Source organism: Cygnus olor, chromosome 4 (genome assembly GCF_009769625.2).
Source record: "Cygnus olor isolate bCygOlo1 chromosome 4, bCygOlo1.pri.v2, whole genome shotgun sequence".
Taxonomy (NCBI): Eukaryota; Metazoa; Chordata; class Aves; order Anseriformes; family Anatidae; genus Cygnus; species Cygnus olor.
In genome coordinates, this window is record NC_049172.1 from 25,069,659 (window position 1) to 25,090,780 (window position 21,122).

The window sequence follows — 21,122 nt, forward strand, 5'->3', positions numbered from 1 at the left end:
GCCTCTGACGACATATATTAACCCGAGCGGCCCTAAACATGTAGCTGTACATGGAGATCGGGCCGGGGAGCCCTGCCAGTGCCCCGCGCCGCGCCGAGCCCCGCCGCCCGCCCGCCTTCGCCTCCGCGCCCGGCCGAGAGCCGCGGATGCCCCGGAGGAGCGGGGGGCGCTGAGCCCCGCGGCGCGGCGCGCAGGGATGCTCGCTCCCGCCCGGCACTGACGGCCCCCGCCGCCGCGCAGGGCAGCGGGGAGCGCCCTGCCCTCCCTGCCCTGCCCGCCCCGAGCGCCCCGAGCCCGGGGGCGCATGGAGGGGGGCCGCGTGTAAGTACCACCCGGCCGGGCCGCCGCGGACTTGGCGAGAGCGGAGGGAAGCAAGAGGCGAGGAAGATATCCCGGGCTGGGAAGCCAAAGCCGTTTTGTTTGGTCGACTTCTCTCCATAGCCTTTTTTTTTTTTTTTTTTTTTTTTTTTTTTGGTGGTGTGTGTGGGGGCGCTTCCTCGAAGACCCAGCCCCGGGCGAGGAGGAGGAGGAGGTGGAGGCACAACGCATGAGCGGCGGCGGCGGCGCCTGGGGAGGGGGGATCGCTCGGGCACCCGCGGGGACTCTGCAGCAGCGCCCTATGGAGAGGCGGCGGGCAGCGGGGCTGTGCTGAGGGGTGAGCGGCGGGCAGCATCTCCCGCCGGAGCGGCGGGGGGTGGGGGCGGGCGGGGAGGGGAAAGCTTTGTTTTGGGGCCCCGGGGGGCGGGGTGGGGCGCGCTAGGGTGCGGGGATGAGTCTAGTGGGCGGCTTCCCCCACCACCCGGTGGTGCACCATGAGGGCTACCCCTTCGCCGCCGCCGCTGCCGCCGCCGCCGCCGCCGCCACCCGCTGCGGCCACGAGGAGAACCCCTACTTCCACGGCTGGCTCATCAGCAGCCACCCGGAGATGTCCCCCCCCGACTACAGCATGGCTCTGTCCTACAGCCCCGAGTACGCCAACGGGGCGCCGGGCATGGACCACTCCCATTACGGGGGGGTGCCGCCCGGGAGCGGCCCGCCCGGGCTCGGGGGGCCCCGGCCGGTGAAGCGCAGGGGCACGGCGAACCGCAAGGAGCGGCGCAGGACTCAGAGCATCAACAGCGCCTTCGCGGAGCTGCGGGAGTGCATCCCCAACGTGCCCGCCGACACCAAGCTCTCCAAGATCAAAACCCTCCGCCTGGCCACCAGCTACATCGCCTACCTCATGGACCTGCTCGCGAAGGACGACCAGAACGGGGAGGCGGAGGCCTTCAAGGCAGAGATCAAGAAGACAGACGTGAAGGAGGAGAAGAGGAAGAAAGAGCTGGTCAGTGTTCCGCCACGGGCCGCGACGGGGCGGGGGGGCGAGGCGGCTCGGCGCCGGCCGCGGGGGGGTCCCAGCTGCGGGGCGGCGGGGCGGGGGTCCCGTCCCATCCCGTCCCGGGCCGGACCCCGACGGCGCAGCCGAGCTCGGTGCATCGGGGGCGGCCCCGCGGCCCCAAACGCGCGGCTGGGGGGCGCGGGGCTCTGCGGCTTGAGCGCGCCGCTGCGGGGCGAGAGGCGGTGAGAGGCGGCGGGGTGCCGCGGCCCGCTTCCAGCCCGGCCCGGCGGCACCCTGGGGCCGCCCTCCCCCGGCTTTCGGCGGCGGCTCCTCCGCCGCGGGGCCGCGTTTTGCCCGGCGTGCCGGTGCCCGCCTCCCCGCGGGCCCGCAGGGGGAGGCTCGGCGCGGCCTCGCCGCGATTCGGCGAGCCCCGAGGTCCCCGCCGCGGGCCCGCACACGGGCGGCGGAGGCGCGGAGCGGGGCGAGAGAGCGCGGCGAGGCCCCGCGGAGGCCGCCCCGAAAATGCCCCGCAGGCCTCCGCCGGAGCCCGCGGCTCCTCCTCGCAGCTCTCTCGCTCGGGCGCAGTAGGAAGCGGAGGAAGCTCTCTAATCTTTTTTTTCTCTCCTCTCCCCGCTTTGTTTCTCTCCCCTCCCTCCCTCTCTCTCTCCCTTCGCATCCTGTCTCCCCAGAACGAAATCTTGAAAAGCACAGTTAGCAGCAACGATAAGAAAACCAAAGGGAGGACTGGCTGGCCGCAGCATGTCTGGGCTTTGGAGCTCAAGCAGTAAGCACGGCAGGACTGGAGGAGCCGTCCTCTCAGTCTCGGTAGCGAGCTCTCCTCTGAGGACTCTTTGTATTTGGAATCATCCAGTTTATTTATGTGCAATTTCTCCCCCCACCCCCCCCAAAATGTGGATATTTGAAGGAGAGGGAAAAAGCATTCCATATATGAATATGAAGAGGAAACTCCAGCTTGGTAAGGGGTAACGTCTCTAATAGTTTCGTGAATGTTATTTGCTCTGTATAAAACACACGGGGAAAACAGAACCGTAGAAAAGAAAAGAAAAAAGAAGTCCCTCCCTGGCATTAGTGTGTATGTGAAGTGTATCTTTAATACTTGGCCTTTTGGATATAAATATTCATGGGATTATAAAGTTATATTTCAACAGAAGCAGTTGCACCAATGTTTCGGTTGACTCGGTATTTAGTGTTGTAATTTTGTTGTGGTCGTTCAGTATTTGAAGATGTTTTCAGCAGTTATTGGTTATGTGCACTTCCGTCCGTAAGGGAAAAAGTGGAATCTAATTAATATTGAAGGTGTAAACGTTGTAAGTACTCAATAAACCACTGTGTGTGTTTTTTACAAAAAAAAAAAAAAAAAAAAAAAGGAAAAAAAGGAAAAAAAGAAAACCCAAATCTTTTTATGTTTTATACCTCAAAATGTTTTGAATAACAGCGTTGTTTATGGCTTTTTTTCATAATATTTAAAATATTCGGAAGTAAACTAAATTATAAAGATGGCTCCGAAGTTTATTTTTAAACAAGTGACTGAGGGAAAGGAGGGGTAGAGGGAGGGATCTCGCCAGCCCTGTGAGTGTCGAACATGCAAACGGCAGTTCAGCAGAGGAGAAATGCCTTGCGGTGGTGTTCTCCAGGCAGGAGACCTACTGCTAACGGGAAGCGGACAAGGCTGCAAACGGGCCCGGGAGCGCCAGCCGCGCCCGTGCGGGCTGCTCCCGGCGGCGGTGCCAGGCAGAGGCTGCGGCAGAGGCTGAGGCTGAGGCTCCGGGGGCAGGCGCGGGAGGCTTTTAGGGCTTTGCTCGGAGCGATTATGTAACAGGTAATTCTACGTCAAGCACGAAAGAGAGAACAAGGCGAGGGATTTGCGCGGGGGTGGGGGGAGGACGGAAGATTTACAATGAGCGACGGTGAACTTAATATTAACTTTGTGGTTCCCAAAACTCTCCTGGGTTGCACGTTTCCAGTCCGCAACAGCGAGCTGATTTTTTCTTTACTTTTTTTTTTTTTTTTTTTTTTTTACCTTTTTCTGGTTGCAAACTGCCGCAAGCCGTGCTACGGTTCTGCTGTGCGTTCATCTATCTGCTTCCCCAGTGTGACCGCTCTTCCCCTATGTTTGTGTAGCTACCTGTCTGCAGGCTCCTTTGCAAGGCTCCTGGTGCCGGGCCACTGGGTTTTCTGCTCCCCGGCGTCGGGGTGAGCTGCAGCGGTCCACCTGGACGCTCGGTGCTGGGAATCGCCTGGCTTCCCCCCGTGTGGTAGGCAGGCGAGGCAGAAAGTTAAACCTTTTGCGAAATAATCTTGTTCTAGGTACGCTCGGTCAATCCCCGGTTAGACGCGAGGTTTTTACACTTTTCCCATAATAGAATTCGGGTTCGTGTTTCTGCGCCGTTGAAACCCTTGCTTAACTCAGCTCAACCTAAACCCAGCTGGCTCTCTCCCCAGGTCCAGGGCTGCCTACCTGCCTGCCTTCCCCTGCCGCCGCGCCTAAGGAAGTGGCTCCCGACGCGACCCGACAATAAGCGTAGGTAGATGTGCAATTGCCCATAAAAAGATAAGGGAGTCCCCGCGCCGCTTCGCCGCCCCCGCTGACAATGGGGAGGTTGCGGGGTTACAACAACCAGACAAAAGTGATGTGCCCTCTCTCCCGGCGGGTCAGGCAGCCCGGCTCTGCGCTCCGCCGTGGGTCCGTGTTTACCGACACTTGCCTTTGTTTATAACACTCGCAGAGAAGAATCTCCCCTTGTTTGCTTTTGTTGCCCAGCTGATAAACCAGAGGACCTCGCAGCCCCCCGCTCCACCTCCGCCCAAATCTCTTTTTTGCACGCAAACGGCGAAGGAGGATGGCTCCAGGGGGGCGAGGGGTGTAGGGCGGCAGGGCCAGCCTAGCCTTCCCCTGCTCCAGCAGCCGAGCTGCTGCTCCCCGGACCTCGGGGGGCAGAGGGAAACCGCCCACCCGCTGTCCCCCCCGGGCTGCACAGCCGGGCGCGGGGTGCGGAGGCGGTGGCCGCGCCGCTGGGGTAATTCGCCGCCGCCCCGCGGGGCTTTCCGATCGGTACCTCTCCCCTTTCCTCCCCTGAATTTCTCAGGGATATCCCCCCTCCTCCCCCCCGGACCCGCTGAGAAGGATTTCTTTTAATTGCTCGGTAATGAGAATGTTGCCATTTTCTCAGGAGCAGTCATTCCCGGAGCTAAATCACAAGAGCCCTAGACAGGCCGGAGCCGACAAAAATGTAGGTTTTGACGTTAAAAGCTAAATGGGGAAGCAGGGCGGTAGAAGGTAAATTGATGGTAGACGGGGATGTCAGTGCCCTGGCCCCAGCTCCCGGCGAGCGGAGCCGGGGGCTGATAAGAGCGGAGCGCTGTGCCCGCAGCCAGCCCGCACCCTGCGGCCGGGGCCGGCGGCTCTGGGGGGGCTTTTTTTCGGAGGTGACAAGCACGTAGCAGTTCATGGGACCAGGGAGCGGCGGTCTGTCCCCTCCGCAGCGTTTCCCTGCACTGTGCGGGTGGGTAGGGATGGGAGGGAGACGCAGGGGGTTGGTGCGCTGCAGCCGGGTTGCTCCAGCCGTGTCCCTGCAGGCGCACGGCCCGTGTGTACTCGCCGCTTCTTTTCGTCGCTGGGGGAGCCTCTGCTGTGCCTCCAGAGAAAATAACTTTTTTTTTTTTTTTTTTCATTTGAAAAGAAACAGCAGCACAACTACCCCGGCTGGCGTGCCGCCTGCCCTGCCCTCCCAGGAGGCCTCCCCTCGGCTCCCCGGGCCCGAAACACAGGCGGGGGTCGGCACCCACGGGAGAAAGTGGGGGCACCCACCCCTCGGGGGCATGGCCCGGCACGGCCCGGCTCTGGTTTAGGCGGAAAACAGTGCGGTTTTGGCTGCTCGGCTTGCCCTCTGCGCCATCGGGAGTGCAGGGCACCCCTGCAGCTCCATAACGGATTTCTTAATGTTATTTTATTTTGTTGGTTTATTTATTTATTTATTCGCCCGCTCGTTCCCGGGAGCGCCAAGAGCTGATTGCAATAATTAGCGCTGATTTGCAGTCGTTGTCAAAGCGGGGCAACGGGGCCTTTCTGGGCCAGCCGCAGACACCCCTGGAACAAGCGCTGAGACATCCGCGGGCAACTGTAAGGACATAAACACGGCCGGGGGATGCCATTGAGACAACGTGATCTTGAAAGGTGGGCGGGGAGGAGGGGGGGAAGACGGTTAATAATAAAACCTCTAAGCAAAATATCCTCCTCCTGCGCTGGGAAACCTAACCTTAATCCTCCTTTTTCACACGTACTCGCCCAGCGGCTCGCAAAGGCACCCAGAAGAAAGCTCCAAGTAGCGGAGGGAAGGAAACGCGTCCCGCGCTCCTGCAGACATAATCCCTTCTGGTGTAACGAGGGGCTTATCAATGCTTTATATATTTTTAATTCGGAGCCTTTTGTTTTATTATTATTTTGCGGGCCGTGAAATATGGGCCTTCGCAAACGAACGCTAATCTTTTCTACTTCTAATTGGCCAATTACTGATCAGCTGTTCCAGGTCGTCCCGCACAATGGAGATTAAAGCCGAGTTGTTATCTGAATTATACATTCACATAAATTCTAGCAAAGCCGGCCGATTCGCGGGGCCAGCGCCTCGCTGGGAATCCCTGTGGCCCTCTCTCCCCCTTCCACGCCAGCGTGGTGTGTCTCCCTCTTCCCCAGCTCCCCCCACCCCCATTTTCCTCTCGAAATGTCGCTGCTTTGATGATCCGATTGTAGAGCATTGATTACAAATTTATTCTCAGACACTATATAAGTCTTTATATCTGCTATTAGGGACATCTGGGAATGATTAGAGCCCTCCCTCCCCCGGCTCTGCTCCCTCTATCTCGCAGCGAGGAGCTATAGACATGTTGACGTCAGATCAGACGGCTAGGAGCCATCCTGCTCTCGACTTGGGTGTAATCACTGCAGCGCTTTCCAAGCTCCAGCCCGGCCGCGGCCGCCAGCTGGAATGCGGGTGCAGCGGGACGGCGCTCGCCGGGGCTTCGCGGCGAAGCTGGATTTTCAGCCCCCGGAGGCTCCGGCGCTTCTGGAGCCCGCCGCCGGGGCTGCTCGGGCGGTGGGTTGAAAAGAAGAAGCTTTGCTTCCCGCGGGGGTGCTCGCCCTGCTCCTTCCCGGCCGGCGCTGGCTTTATCTTACATTTCTCCCGGCGCGCTCGCCCGGAGCACTGCCTTCCAAACCAAACAGCAGGCCAGGCAGATCTCCACCTTGTGTCTTGGCAGGAAGAAATGAGCGAAGCAAAGTGCAGCGCTTACGTGCGGGCACCGCGGGCTGCCTTCCCCGCACCCCCGCAGCCCGCTATCCGAAGCGGCGGTCGGGTTTCCAGCGAGCTGGAGGCCGCCCTAAATCCGGAGCAATCCCGAAGTGAACGGGCGTGCTGCCGGCAGGGAGATGGCTTTGCACCTGCTATTAAGTCCTAACGCTAATTGAGAGCTGGGGCTGCCTCAATGTCGCGCCGAGCACCTTGGCGGGACCCGAGATCATCTTTGTCAGACTCGGTTTTACAAACTCTTTACTTTATTGTTTTGTACATTTCTCTCCCCCCTCCTCCGTCCAAAGAGATAAAAATAATAAGTCGATAAATACAACTTGAGCCTCCGCCGCCTGCTCGCGAAGTCTTGGACGGCCGACACTTGTCCAGCTGTACGTTGCACTCGGTGCTGCTACCAGGAAGGGGGGGGGCGGAGGGGTGGGGATGAGAAAGCAGTTGATCTCGTCTCCAGAGAAAAGAGATAATGTTAGATTATTTGTCTGAAGGATTAAATTCTCTGGGTAAAGCACTCCTGCCAGGAGTAAAAAGCCCTGTGTAACCCTAAAGGAAAAAAAAAGTGTTTCCATTTCTTTGTTCCAGCAAAATAAAATGAAATGAAATAAAATCGTATAAAATAAACCCCCTAAGATACCGCAACGCTCCGCTGTGTCTATGTGTAATCTCGAAAGGAAAAGGAACATTTCCTTCCTAAACCAGTGCAAACAGTGCGCTGTGCGCTCGGCTTCGCACCGCATCCCCCAGCCCAAGGGCTGGGGCAGGGGTTGGGGAAAAGCGAAGAAAACTGGCAAGTGAAAGCAAAGAACAAAACCACCCCACGGACACGAACGCAATGGGAAAACTCCCAATAAATCCCATCGCAGAGCTTAAGGGTCGCTGCCCTGCACGGCCGGAGGGAGCTGTTGCCCCGGCCGGGGGCTGTAGGGCCGGGGCTGCCCGCAGCAGAGGGCAGGGAGCGGTGGGGCTGGATCCTGCCGGCCGGGGAAGGCGGCGGGGAGCGGGCTGGTTTCGGGGCTGTGCCCTGGGACAGGCGGGAGCAGGGTTTGGGGAGCAGCGCTGACGTACCGGAGGCACAATGGGGATCGGTGCGTCCGCCTCCGGGAGCCTTTTATCTAAGCGCGAATGCTGTTGGAGGGAGAAAGCCCCTGTGTTGCCCAACTTTTTCAGGAGAAAAAATGTGATATTATATTTTAATGTAGAGCAGTAGAGTCGTTTTCCCGGCCACGTCTATTGAACAAACATGTGGGGATAATAGAGAGGACGATTCTCCTATAGGGGTCTCTATTTGCATGCCATATGTGGCTATAGGCTAAAACAGCTGCGCATAATGAATTTTTAAAAAGCTAAATGCGTATGCAGACCCATGGAAGTTTTCTAAAACCGGCCTGAAAGACAATGAAATGTTCTGCCAGAAAATACAGGAGGCGGAAGAGATTAAAACTAATAATAATAATATCAGCCCCCTCCCCCAACCCCCACCCCCACCCAGCCCAGCCCAAGCCTCAAGACTTTGCTGGGAGCCCTGCCCGGAGGAAGACCCCGGCAGCCGGGCGGGGAGTCCGGCAGGGCTATGGGGCTGTGCCGTGCCGGGCCGTGCTGTGCCGGGCCGGGGTGCGAGCCCGCGGGGCCGCGCAGGGCGAGCCGAGGCGCACGGCCCGGCCTTGACTGCCTCTCTCCCCAATCTGGTTTTCATAGAGCCGCGCGGTAATTACCTAAAGCCATAACTGTCTCCGAAATTATTCATTAAAGTCATTCTCAGGAATCTCGCGGCGCTGGCGCTTACATTTACGGCCTTTGCACCATCAGAGTATGACACTGCCTTTTCGCCTCGTTTCCTCGGCGGCGGCGTGTTTAAAATCGAGGAGGGGAAGGGGGGTACTGCTCCCTCTCCCTCGGTGGGTTTGTTTGCTCGGGATTCAGGTTGCTTTCCCCCTTTTGGCGAAGGAGCGCGATGCAACCCGGCAGACACCCTGGGAGCGAGGAGGGTATTTTGGGGAGTTGCAGTGTTGTGCGGAAGATCATGTCTGTGCCCTGTGGTGCTGTCAGCAGTGACAGATCCCAGATGCAGCCGCTACTGTATGGCAGATTGAGTTTCTCAGCAGAAAACTCTCTCCCTCCCTCCCAAACGTCTTCAAAAACCTTCTCCAGATACTGCGGGTCACTTCGGCTCAAACGGGGAGAGAAAGGGGGAAAAAAGGCTTTCCCTCCACCCCACCCTCTCTCTTCCCCGAGCCTGAGCTCTCCGGGGTGCGCGGGGGCCATGCCTGCTCCCCTCCCCTCCCGGGGTGCCCTCTGCCCCCCCCCCTCGCCCCCGGCCCGCTGCGAGCCCGCCGCCGACCACGGGAAGCCTCGTCCAGGTAAGCGGGGGGCGGCGGGGACGGGGACGGGGCAGGAGCCTGCGGCCGGGGGGGCCCCGAAACCGCCCCCCTCCCTCGGCCGGGTCTCGCTGCCTGGACGGGGCGAGCCGGGGGAGCCGGACGGCGAGGGGATCCCGCTGCCCCAGGCAGGGCCGGGGATGGGGGGGACTTCGGGACGAAACGGGACCCTCCCCAGCCCGGATCGGTTCGGCTCTGCCGGTGCCGCAGCCTCCTGGCAGCGAAAGCACGACACTGGGCCGAAGCGGGCTGGGGGACTCTCGCCTGCCTCCCGGGAGGGACCCCCCGGGCTTGGGCTCCCGGGGGGGCTGTAAGCACGGAAAAGGGACGAGGGGGCGCGGCTAGAGGGCGCGGGCGGGACGGGACGGGACGGGCTGGCCGGGGAGGCGCCGCTCCTGGCACTGGCACGGGAAACAGTCGGAGGTTGGGACCCCCCCGCGGCCCCCCAACCTCGTACCCCCCCGCTTTTCCTCGCCGCTGCGAGGAAGCGGCAGCGAGCCGGCTTTAGCAGCTCTGCAGGGGCTGCGGCTCCCGGGAATCTCATCCCGCTCTTCCACGCGTGCCCCGGGCCTCCTGCCCCTCCTGCCCGCACCCCCGGCAAGTATTCGCCCCCCCCGCCGAGTGCCGAAATCGGAGGCCGAGGCTGGGCTCTTTTCTCCTGCAGCCTTTCTCCCCCCTCCAGCGAGTATTTGGCGCTTAAGGGCTCTAAGCTGTCTGGCACCGGGCGGGTCCCACGCCCGCGGATCAGCCCCGAAAGCCTCCGCACCGGGCGGGCAGAGACCCACTGCCTCCGGCCGGGGGGGCCTCCGTGAGCCGAGCCTCGGGCCTCGGCCTCCGAGCAGCGCCGGGATGGAGACGACCTGGTTTCACGCATGCACATGCCTCCTGTAAACGATTCCTGCCACCCTCGCTCTCGGTCCTTCCTTCCCCATCTGAAGTGAAAGGCTTTAATTCAGCCGCTCGCCCAGCCCCCTCCCCTCTCTCTCTTTCTCTCTCTCTCTCCCTCTTTTTTTTTTTTTTTAAAGCTCTTGCCTTTAGCAGAAGTATAATTGTGACCCTGCCTGATCCACAGAGCCTCCTGTTGGGAGCAGTTAGCTGTGGTTGCATTAGGCCGAAGGACCTCCCAAGTGGCGGTGGCCTGGGTGTCATAGGAAGGGACTCTGCACATTGTCCATTCTTTCTCATCAAAGTCCCAGGCACCGTGGAGCCAACAGTTTGGTGGAGCAGGAAAATAGTAAACAAGCCTCCCCCCTCCCTTCCCAAGCCAGCAGCGCCGTGATCTTCCTAAGAGGCAAGAAAATGTAACAAACTTTTTCATAACTTCAGCTCTACGGTGTGATTTACATTTCCGGCTCCCCTGTCGGAGTGGCAGTAATTTACAGCGTGATAAAAACACTTTTACAACGCCAGAGCATGTTCGAGTAGTGTCTCAGTGTGCAGAAAGGTTTTAAAAGACGACACACATCAGAAAATGTTATTTTCTCTGTCTTTTTTTTTCCACCGTGGCTTTCTGAAGAGGCAAATGAGTTGAAATTGCAACGTAGGCAAAAAAAAAAAAAAAAAAAGTAAAAAGTAGACAAGGGCTGAAGCAAACGTGGATGAAATCAATCCCCTGCTTTTGTTTATATGGTGTATATTATATGTCCACATTTCTCTTATTTCTGCAAGGCTTTCGCTTAATGCATGCTTCTATTTTCGTGCTTTCGGGCCAAATCCTGCTTGTCTTGCCCCGGGGGATGCTTTCATTCGGTCATGGATCTATTGTGTTTAAACAATTTCTTTTATTCAATAACTCATTTCTTCTCCGGAGTCTTAAACCGAGTAGGTCTGTTAGCGTTTATGAAAGGGAAGCATCTTTTATTCAGTTCTAATTTCCCTAATCTGATATAGCCAGCTTTTCCAAATACCGGGGTAATAGGGTTACCCCTTCTCCAGGAACATCCAGTTTGTTCCAGCCACGCTCCTCCACCAGGGAGGACTCCTGCGGCGGGGCAGGACGGGTCTGGAAACTAATGGACACCATCCCTGTCCTGGGAGAGACGATAAAGTTTAGTAAATTACAAATATGTGAATTTGGCAAACAGTTAAGGATTAAAATGATCAAACGATTAAAAAAAAAAAGGGGGCAATGAATAGACCACATGGAGCAGTTGCCGCTTTCATGACTTTGGTAATTATTTACACCTGAATCGTAGTTTACTCCAGCCACGGTTTCAAAAGTAAACCTTTAAAGAATTTAATTATTTCCAGTTTTCGGCCACAGAGATAAAAAAAAAAATCAAAATAAGAAGTGTGGGTGAGCGAGCAAATGCTGTCTCCCGGCTCTCCTAAAAGTCTTTCCGTGCTTTTCCGTCTCGAAGACCAACGCGGCCCCTCCGCGCCCCCCAGCCCGCGCACGGGGGCGCGCCCCGCCGCCCGTGCACGCCCCCGCGGCCTGAAGCAGGGGCACGGGGGCGAGCCGGGTGCCCGCACGGTCTGGGCGCTTGGGGCTGCGTGCGGGCCAGGCACGCTATTGAAACGTGTGCGGGGGGACTGGCCGGCTCCTTCCCTGCGCTCTGTAATAGCTCTGTTATTCTTGCTAAACGAGCAGGATGGCTCTGCGTGACCCCTCGGCATTTAAAACCGTTTTCTATCACCGCACGTGTGCCGGTGGGGGGGGTGGGTGGGAGGGCAGGAATCTACAAGTCATTGAGAACAAGCGGGGAAGCCTGTGATGTATGGCACTTTTTATCTTTATTTAGGCAGCGTGTCGTTCGCAGGATGGCCCGGGTTTCCGTGCGCGGTGGGGGGATGAGGCACATCCATCCTTCGGCAGCACCGGGAGGGAGGCAGGGGCACATCTCCTTCCCCTTCTCGCCGTTTTCTGCGTGTGAAATCGGCGCTTTTCGGAAAAAAATAAAAATTAAAAATTACAAAAGGAGCTGTGGGGAGCGGGGCCGGTGCTGTGGGGCCGTGGGGCATCACCCCGTGGGCATCGCTCTGGGCTGGGACCCCTTGTCCCGACCGGACCCCTCGTGGCTGTGGGCACCGCTGAGCGCTGCAAGCTGCGAATATTTTCAGTATTTCACTGCTCGCTGCCCTTAAATCTCCCTTTTCCCCCCGCCGGGGCTGCCTTGGCATCCTTCCCGCAGCCGCGCATCGCTCCGTGCCCTGCGGTCGCAATGGGATGCGCAGGGCTCGGGGGCGCCCGCCCCGCGGCCCCTTCGCTCTGCCCAGCCGCCGCCTGCCAGGATGGGGAGGGATGCTCCTGGAGGCCAATCCGTGCCGGGATTTTAACTTTCTGAAGCTTCTTCGCACCACCAGCAGCCGCGACCTGTGCAGGTTTTAGGCGCTAACCCCGCCCCGAGCCGCTGCGTTAGCTGGGGGACACTAGGGACAGGTGGGGGCGTGAGGAAGATGGGGGCTTGTGGCATAGGACTCAGTCCTCGGCTTCTTTAGGGCGCTGGCTCCCACACCGTAAAACATCTGTAAGAAGTGCCTCGCTCCCTTCCGTAAAACGAGCTGGGAGTTGTATTTTTATTTTTATTTTGGCAACGGGAAAGGAAAACCACGCTGGGCGCAGAGAGGCGAGGAGAGGAGGCACATGGGCTCTAGCTCATTTTCCTACAGAGGTAAAGCACCTCAGCCATGTGCTTAGTCATACTTCGCATTTTTGGTGGCCGGTCGTGGTCATGGATTTCAGTGCTGTTGTATTTTTCACCCCATTTACGATGACTTTACTGGCGCGTCTTACTCCTTTTCGAGAACAAAGGTATTTCGGAGCTGGCCAGCCCTGAGAAGACACGCACCCACCTAGGATGGAAAAGAGCATAGCCTATGGAAGCCGGGACACGACCGTTCCCACTGCAGCATCTCATTAAAAGCAACAAGAAAACAGACTGAAACATGATAAGGTCATATAATATATTCGGATTGAGCCTAAGCCGTATAAGCACAGAAGGTGTTTAAAACTTGAACATTTATCTGTTATTTTTTTCGCAAACATATGGTTTAAAATAGACAAAGCAGTCGTTTTATTTAATTGGGCGTATATATAGACATCCATATATAATTCCCCCCAAAGAAAGCTCCGACACCTGTTATAAGCTCCGAAACAGGAGATCACAGAGCAAATGCTTTCCGCATTCTTTAAATGGTAAACACCGTTCTCAGGCAGAATAGCTACAGGAAAGCTTTGCTAAGTAAATACGCTACGAAAATATACTTGAGGTTGAATTAAGCTTCGGTCGGGACGAAAAACGTGTCGGATTCGCCCTGCGTTTCCCCAGTCGGACACATCCGCACAGACCGCTGGAAATGCCTTCATTATTTTCTTAAATTCTGGAGGGAGCAGTTTGCTGAATTTGCTGGGGTTTATTTTCACTAGCTGAGTAGCGGCAGGGAAAGACCGGGAAAAGGCGGTCAAGTGAAAAGGGCTTGCAAGGATGGCCAGGAGAAAAAAAAATTAAAAAAAAAATCTCCATTTTGCAGGAGCGAAGACAGGCTGGGGGCTTCTGCCCGGAGAAGCTGGGGCTCTCTGCGTCCCAGCAGGGCTGCCCTGGCGGCAGCAGTGAATTCCCCCCGGGCACCCCTGAGCAGGGTGCGGGGCCGGGGCCGAGCCGGCCCGCCTGGGCCATTAGCGAGGCAGCGCGGCGGAGGGGGCCGCGGCCGCCCTAATTGTTTTCCCTGCAGATGTTGTCCTAGTGTTTAAAGGACTAAATCCCAACTTCCAGGCGCAGCTGGGGTATGTTGTATCCTATCAATTCATAACAGGGAGGCATTCTGGAAAGACTCGTAAGAATATTTATTTTAAAATGTGTGCTGAAAAGATATACGCCGGGGGGAGGGGGGACAGGGTTGGGCGTCTCGAGTTTTGTTTCGAAGCCAAAATGGCACAGTTCGAGTTGTGAACAAATGGTTTCCAGAGAATAGTTCTTTTCTCTTTCTTTTCCCCGAAAAAAGGTTGTTTGAAGTTCCTGGATTTTTAAATGTTAAATAATATTAATACCAAAAGAATACTTCGGGGCTTCTTGTTTTAATTTTGAAGGGCTGGCATGTGTTTTTTCTTTCCCTTTCTTTTTCTTTCTTTCTTTCTTTCTTTCTTTCTTTCTTTCTTTCTTTCTTTCTTTCTTTCTTTCTTTCTCTCTTTCTCTCTTTCTCTCTTTCTCTCTTTCTCTCTTTCTCTCTTCCTCTCTTCCTCTCTTCCTCTCTTCCTCTCTTCCTCTCTTCCTCTCTTCCTCTCTTTCTTTCTTTCTTTCTTTCTTTCTTTCTTTCTTTCTTTCTCTCTCTCTCTTTCTCTCTCTCTCTCTTTCTCTCTTTCTCTCTCTCTTTCTCTCTCTCTTTCTCTCTCTCTCTTTCTCTCTTTCTCTCTCTTTCTCTCTTTCTCTCTTTTTCTCTCTCTCTCTCTCTCTTTCTCTCTCTCTTTCTCTCTCTCTCTCTTTCTCTCTCGCTTTTCCTTCCTTCCTTCCTTCCTTCCTTGCTCTCTTGCTCTCTTGCTTTTCTCTGTCTTTCTTCTGTTTGGAATCTCCTTGCAAACTGACCGTGTTCGGGATATTGTTGTTATGCGTAAAAGAAATAAATAACCCAATAAATAAAGCAGGCTCCTGTTATGACAAGTTCCAAGCCAGAGCAACATTTTACAAGTTAAAGAAAAAAAAAAAAAAAAAAAAAAAAAAAAGCGCCCTTGAGGAAACGGGAAAAAAGAAAAAAAAAAGGGGGGGGTTTAATAACAGAAGCGCTGTCAGTTGCGGAGGTGTGGAGCCCCGGCCCCGGGCAGGCGCTGCCGCCGCCGGCCCTCCTCCGCCCCAGCCCCCGGCCCCCGGCGGTCGGGGCCGTCCCGTCGCGGTGCCCCGGGGCACGGCAGGGGCCGGGCGGCCGGGCGCCGCTCCCAGATCCGCGGGGCTGCGGGATCAGTCCGCAGCGTTTAGCACCGGCAAATCCTCCACGGAGCAGCCGGCGGCGCTGGGAAGGCGCAGCTCGCTTGGAGGCTCCCAGATGATGCCCCGACAGCCTTAAAACCGGCGAGGAAAGGCGGAGGAAGGGCGGCAGGACCGGCTGCTTCACAATCCCACCCAGCTGGGAGCTGCCCCTGGTCCCCCCCGGTGGGGCCGGGCTGTCCCATTAACCTGGCTCAGCACCTTGAACCGCAGCCCCGGCGGATTTTTCCCCCGAAATGGAGAGGCAGAAAAAATAAATAAAATAAATTTGGGATTTTGGAGGGGGGTGGGGGTGGATCGCATTGACACGGTTCGGTGGAAGGAAGGCTGTTTTTTTTTGTCTTCCCTTCTTCCCCCCCCCCCTTTTTTTTTTTTTTTTTTTTCTTTTAAAGCTGTTAACTCCTGTTTATGGTCGAAATGTTACTCTGTGCGTTTTGGTTCGTTCTGGCTGCCATTGGTTGGCCTGGGTTTAATCAGAGGGAAAAAATGCTAGCCGCAAATGTAGCTATTGTTTGGCTGGAGAGTAGGAGTGCCGAGGGGACGGGGGAGCAGTGCTACCGGCAGGGGTGACAGGGACGGTGGGAGCAGCTCCCCCCTCTCCCTCAACTCCTCTTCTGCTCTCAGCCCTTCCCAAAAGCGAGCTCCCTCTGGCCCCGACCTGCCTGCAGCGGTGTGCAGAGGAGCCGGAGGCACGTTATCTCGGGAACATAACGCTAATAAACGTGCTCATATGTTGGACATTCCCCTTGCACGTTTTATAGGGTTTCACTGGTGGTGCTTAATGGGCTGGGTCACCGGGACTGATGCTAGCGAGGCTATTAGGATTAAGTAACCTAATGAATCGTAGGGCCATTAGCGGGCTTTGAAAGAAGGTAGTTTTCCCTGTAACCTGGTCTTCTGCCTCTTAACACGGGCAATTATTTTTAACTGTCCCTCAATCACGAGTCGGAGGGGGGGCTTTTTTTTTTTTTTTTTTTTTTTAATCTTTAAAACCCCTCTCTGATGCCCAGCAATGGATTTCTTTGCAGGAGGAGCCTCTCTTTTTATCCCGGGGTTCCTCGGAAGCCGAAAACCCCGGCTGCTCCCTCCCGGCCCGGCCCAAGTGAGCGCAGAGGGCAGCGGAGGAGCCCCCGCGGCGGCTCTGTGACTGAGGGGGAAGACACCCCCAGTTTGGCCCCAGCCAGGTGCCTGTCCCTTTGCCCTTCTCGCCTAAGGCAGGTAAGAAAAGCAATGTAAGGTCCCTTCTGCAGCTGCTCGCCCCGCATCTCGCCCCCCCGATGCGGGCAGGGGGCAGCGGTGCTCGGGGTGGGGGGAGCGCAGGTTGACACACGGGTGAGCTCTTGCGCCATCCACCGTCTTGTCCGGCGGGGAGAAAGCAAACTTTTTTTTTTTTTTGGCACTGGGATTTAAGATTTGCGCCGCCGAGGATTTTGCAGACCTCGTTGATTGCCCGCCGGAGAAGGGGGAGGCTGGATGCGGCCCCAGGGTACGGACCGTAAGGCTCACCCGGGGCAGCTGTAAGGGCGGTGAGGATCTCCGCTTTAACGGGAACGAGTGTTAACGGCTAATTAAATGGGATCGGAGCTGAAATGTTCGTCCCGTGGTTTTGTTTTTCAGGCCGTTCGCACTGAAAAAAAAAAAGAAAAAAAAAAAAAAAAGCAGAGCGTTGTGCTAGGTTAACAAAAAAATAAAAAGAAAAGAAAGGAAAAAAAAGAAAAGAAAAGAGAAAAAAAGAAAAAGCAAAAGAAAAAAAAAGAAAAAGGAAAAAAAGCAGCAGGAGGATGCTGGGAGCAGAGGAGAGACCGCAGGCTTTTGGCCGGGCGCCCCTCGACGGCTGTGGGCGGCGGGGCTAGTGGCCACAGGGGATGCCCGATTTCCCGATTTTCTGGCTACAAGGGGGCAGGGGGGCACCGCACCTGCCTTGCTGCTCGACCCACGGCTCCCGGGACGAGGCAGCTCTTTTTCGGGGGCCGGGGCACGGTCGCGGCGGCGGGAGCAGCGCAAGGTGTCCGCCTGCAGATGGGAGGAAAGCTCCAGTCTGGCTGACTTGGAAAGCCTCCACTTTCCCACAGCTTTTTCAATCCCCAATACTTTTCACACCCTGTTAGGAGTTAATGCCGCCGAAACCGCTAAACGCTTCCATGCCTGAAGGTACGCCCCGACGGGGGCTGCGCCTCTCGCCCCCCGGGGGCCGGCGGGGCTGCAGCGGCGGGCCGGGGCTCGCTTCCCTGCTCGAAATTCCTCGGATGCTTCGAGCCTGGGCTAACTCCTCCGGCCTGCTGCCTTTCTAGGGGAAGGATTCCCGGGATACCTTTTCGGGAAGCGCCGGGGGAAGCTGCCGGAGCCGCCCGAGCTCCCTGGGGGTATGGCAGACGGCAGCCCCCCAACGGCTCGGCTGCGGGGGCCGCAGCCAGGCCCTCCGTGCAGCCGGCGGAGGGGAGAGCTCCCGGGGGGTGGAGGGGGGAATAGAAAGCAGGTGAGACCTTGCCCGCAGTCAGCGAATTCTCTTTTTAATTGATTTTTTAATTTAATTTTATTTTTTTCGGGAGCCCAGCCGGGGGAGAGGGGGCAGTTTTCGGCGTCTGGCACCTTTCAGCCAGACCTCGTCTTTGGTGTGCCCCCAGCCTGACCTCTCTCTCCTCAAGGCCGAGGGCAGGGAGAGGACCGCTCCTTCCCTCGTCTCACCGCGACGGTGCCCGACCTGCACGCACGTCGCAGGGCAGAGCCTGGCGGGCACGTTTTCTGCCCGTTTTCCCACTGAAGCCCATGGGGAAGTTCTGGGGGACGTCTCTTGCCACTTCTTTGCCAACCTGCCAACCGCCTCCCCAGCCGAACCGGCCGATTTTGGGGGCCGGCTCTGCCTCGTCTGGCTTTGGGGCCACGTCGGGCCGAAGGAGCATCACCTGGCGGATGGGGCTCTCCCTTGGGGTGGGCTAAAGGGGTTGGAAGCAGCACCCCTCAGCTCCGCCTGTGCTTCCCTCGAAAGCTTGTGGCGGGGAAGGTAAATCCGTCAGCACCGTGCACTTGGCGGAGGGAGGATGCCCGCGCCCCATCAGCGCCCTAAACCCGCTTCGGGGCCGGCACAGGAACCAGGAGGATCCCGCCCTGCTCGGTGTGACCTGGGGCCGGGTGTCGGCCGTGTCCTGCCCGGCACTGGGAGGATTTGGACCTCCTGGCCGTTATTCACGCGGGACAGAGACCCTCGGGGCTAGAACCGGGAGGACCCTCAGGAAGGGTTGCTCCGGGCGGGGACTGGGATGCGAAGCGAGCGCTGGAGGGGCCGGCAGCTGGGTGGCCACGGCGGCCCTCATTACAAGGTGTCACCCGCGGAGAGCTGTCACCGCCTGCTGTCACCCCCGGCAGCCGCGGGCAGGTAACAGGCGGCACCGGAGAGCTGCAGATGCTGGCGTGACCCTTCTCCGGTCCCCCCGACGGCTGCCCCCAGCAGCCGCTCCCCTCCGCCCTCCCCCTTCACCGGTCCCCTCTCCACGCCTGCCCGTCCCCCGCCGCCGCCACCGCCCCGCTCCTCCTGCAGCGGAGCGCCGCAGCACTCGGAGAGAGAAAAGTACCAAAACCATGGTGTGCACAAAGATGGTGTCATTTTTTTTTCTTTAGTTCTTTTTTTTGTTGTTTTTGAGGCATTTCTATATTTTATTATTTTATTTTATTTTATTTTATTTTATTTTATTTTATTTTATTATTTTATTTTATTTTATTTTATTTTATTTTATTTTTATTTTTTTATTTTTATTTTTTCATTCCTTTTCATTTCTTTCCTTTTTATTTCATCCTTTCATCTATCTATCATTCCCGCGCCGGCTCTGTTCCTTTGTCCGTGTCTTCCTGCGCAGGCAGCGGCTCTGCCTGGGGAGGGGCTGTTTCTTAAAACCTAATCGCGCCCTCCCCACGGGTCCGAGAGCAGCAGAGTGGGAGCGACTCCCCCCCGGCACATCTGTTCCACTCCTCAGGTCTTTCCATGGGTGCACGGCGGCTCCGCGTGGGCTCAACGCGGGGCGAAAGGCGCCCCGGGCTGTGCACGGCGAAACACGTGGGGGTGCGTGTGTATAAGTGGCTATACATCTCTGCACGTGTGTGTATAAGTACCTATGCATGTACCATTAATATATGCTAAATTAATACAATCGAATGTACATCGCATTATTTTAGTTACCTTATTAAATAACAGGGAATTAGTCCTGCAGTTTCCCTTCATTTGCGTCATGAGCTCCAAGATCCTCAACAAATAAAAACTGAGGAATGTTTAGAGATTGCTTTTACATATTAAACATATACAAAAGACATTATACTGTACATATAACCACATATGAACATGGATGTATGGACGCGCATACAAATTTTATCGAAATACTCCGGTATTTAATACGGCAGGATAGGACAAGTGATGTGCTATGATGTGATATGACAGAGTGTTCCTTGGCCAGACCCCCCCCAGGGCTGGCAGCTCTGACCGACCCCCCCGATTCCCGGCGGGCTCCGGCCGCCGCGGCCCCGGCCCGGTCCGGATACGGCCCGTGAGAAAGGGGCCGTGATTTGCCCGCCGCTCGGCGGGGTGTGCGGCGCTGCTGCCCCATGCTCGGGGAGAGCGCGCCAGTGGGAAACGAGCGAGCTGAAAACCGAGGTGGCTTCGAGCCTGGGGAGTTTCTGCACGCCCGGAGGATCGGGGGGTCCGCGGCAGTTTGGCAGAGAACGCAGTGAGAGGGTGTCTTTGCTGATAGCATGTGATGTACGGCTTTTCCCCGCAGAAATAAATCTTATCCCAGGAGGCAAGGGGCGCCTGGAGTTATTGGCATATCTCGGTATCCCCTCTCCGCCCCCTCCAAAAAAAAAAAAAAAACAGGACTAAAAAGGAGAGGGACTACTGTAGGAAGTAAGCAAAGGAGCCCCGGGATGAAGTCCTTTCCCGGTGCATTGCGGAGAGGTGAGGGCTGCTTTTCATTCGTACTTCTTTTGTACTTCTTTTTCAAAACAGTCCTGTGCCTCCAGTAGTAAGACGTCAACTCAAAACCGCCGTTTCCAAAATTCACGTGGCACAGACCAGACTTTTCAAACACCTTGAGAAATATGAAAGAACAGGCATTTCCCCACTTTTTTTTTCTTCTTCTCTTTTTCTCCTACTACTGCAGGCTGCGGAATACGAAAAACGTGGATAAATGCATCCATCCATCCCTCATGTATAACATGCCAGAACAGCGATTTCAAACCTGAATCAGTAACTCAGCTGACAGAAAAAAAATAAAAAGAAAAAACAACAACAATAAAAGAAAACGGGGAGAAAGAAAACCGCAGTCATTTTGGCTATTTGTTGATATTTTCCCATCGGTTTCTTGCACGAAGAGCCGAGAACGGGCACGCAGCAAGGCAGAGGGAGCTGCCGAGCGCCTGGAGCCGGGAGCTGCGAGCTCCCCGCCGTGAGTCGGAGGGCTTTAAGGAGCTCTGCCTTCCCTTGGGGGAGCTTGGGATGGCGTTTCGGGGCAGGTACGGGGGCAGGCGGGAGGGCAGGCCAGCTCTCCGCAGGGCAAGGCTGCCCCCCCCGTCGGGGCCGCGCCGCCGGCTCGGCCCCAGGCTGCGCCTCCCGCGGGGCCAGGAGCGGCAGGCGAGGAGGAAACGAGCGGGCTTGCGGTGGTGAACAGGGAAAGCTCTTAGACAGTAGCGGGCAAATAATAATAATAATAATAATAATAATAATAATAATAATAATAATAATAATAATACTAACAATAATAATAATAATAAAAAGAAAAGAAAAAAGAAAAATTAAGAAAAAAATAAAATTAAAAAAATAAAAAGAGGGAGAAAAAAAGGAAAAAAAAGGAAAATAAAAAAGGAAATGCGTGGGGAAAAGGAAAAGAAAAAAGGGAAAAAAGCGCCCTGTGCACTGGGGGCTGTGGGATCGGCGCTGGGGCGGGCTGCCCGTGGCCGCGGCGCGGTGCGCAGGGTGGCACCGGCCGTCCCCGGGTGAGGATCCGGCCCTACGCCTTCCCATGAACAAAACCCGACATCAAAGGGCACGCGATAGGCAATGTGGAGCGCACATGGGAGGCTCGCAAGCCTTTTCTGTCAAAACGCGTTTCCTGGTGTTTTTCTGCCCCCCCCCCCCCCGCCCCGCCTCGTCAGCCCTCACCCCCCGGGACGCTCATGGGACCAGGCAGAAGCAGTGGGGATGTGCAGACCT

The 21,122-nt window shown here is 56.6% G+C and overlaps 2 protein-coding genes across 2 annotated transcripts; both read left to right on the plus strand.

The window, feature by feature from the left end:
* The first annotated feature begins 731 nt into the window (after window positions 1–731).
* On the plus strand, window positions 732–2,362 carry HAND2 (heart and neural crest derivatives expressed 2). The gene is made up of 2 exons (XM_040556447.1): window positions 732–1,324; window positions 2,008–2,362. Exons 1-2 carry the CDS (start codon window positions 770–772, stop codon window positions 2,104–2,106), a joined length of 654 nt encoding a protein of 217 aa, XP_040412381.1. The 5' UTR covers window positions 732–769; the 3' UTR covers window positions 2,107–2,362.
* A 3,855-nt stretch (window positions 2,363–6,217) lies between these two features.
* On the plus strand, window positions 6,218–16,511 carry LOC121069290. The gene is made up of 4 exons (XM_040555346.1): window positions 6,218–6,323; window positions 8,702–8,996; window positions 15,958–16,147; window positions 16,341–16,511. Exons 1-4 carry the CDS (start codon window positions 6,218–6,220, stop codon window positions 16,488–16,490), a joined length of 741 nt encoding a protein of 246 aa, XP_040411280.1. The 3' UTR covers window positions 16,491–16,511.
* Window positions 16,512–21,122: the final 4,611 nt, after the last annotated feature.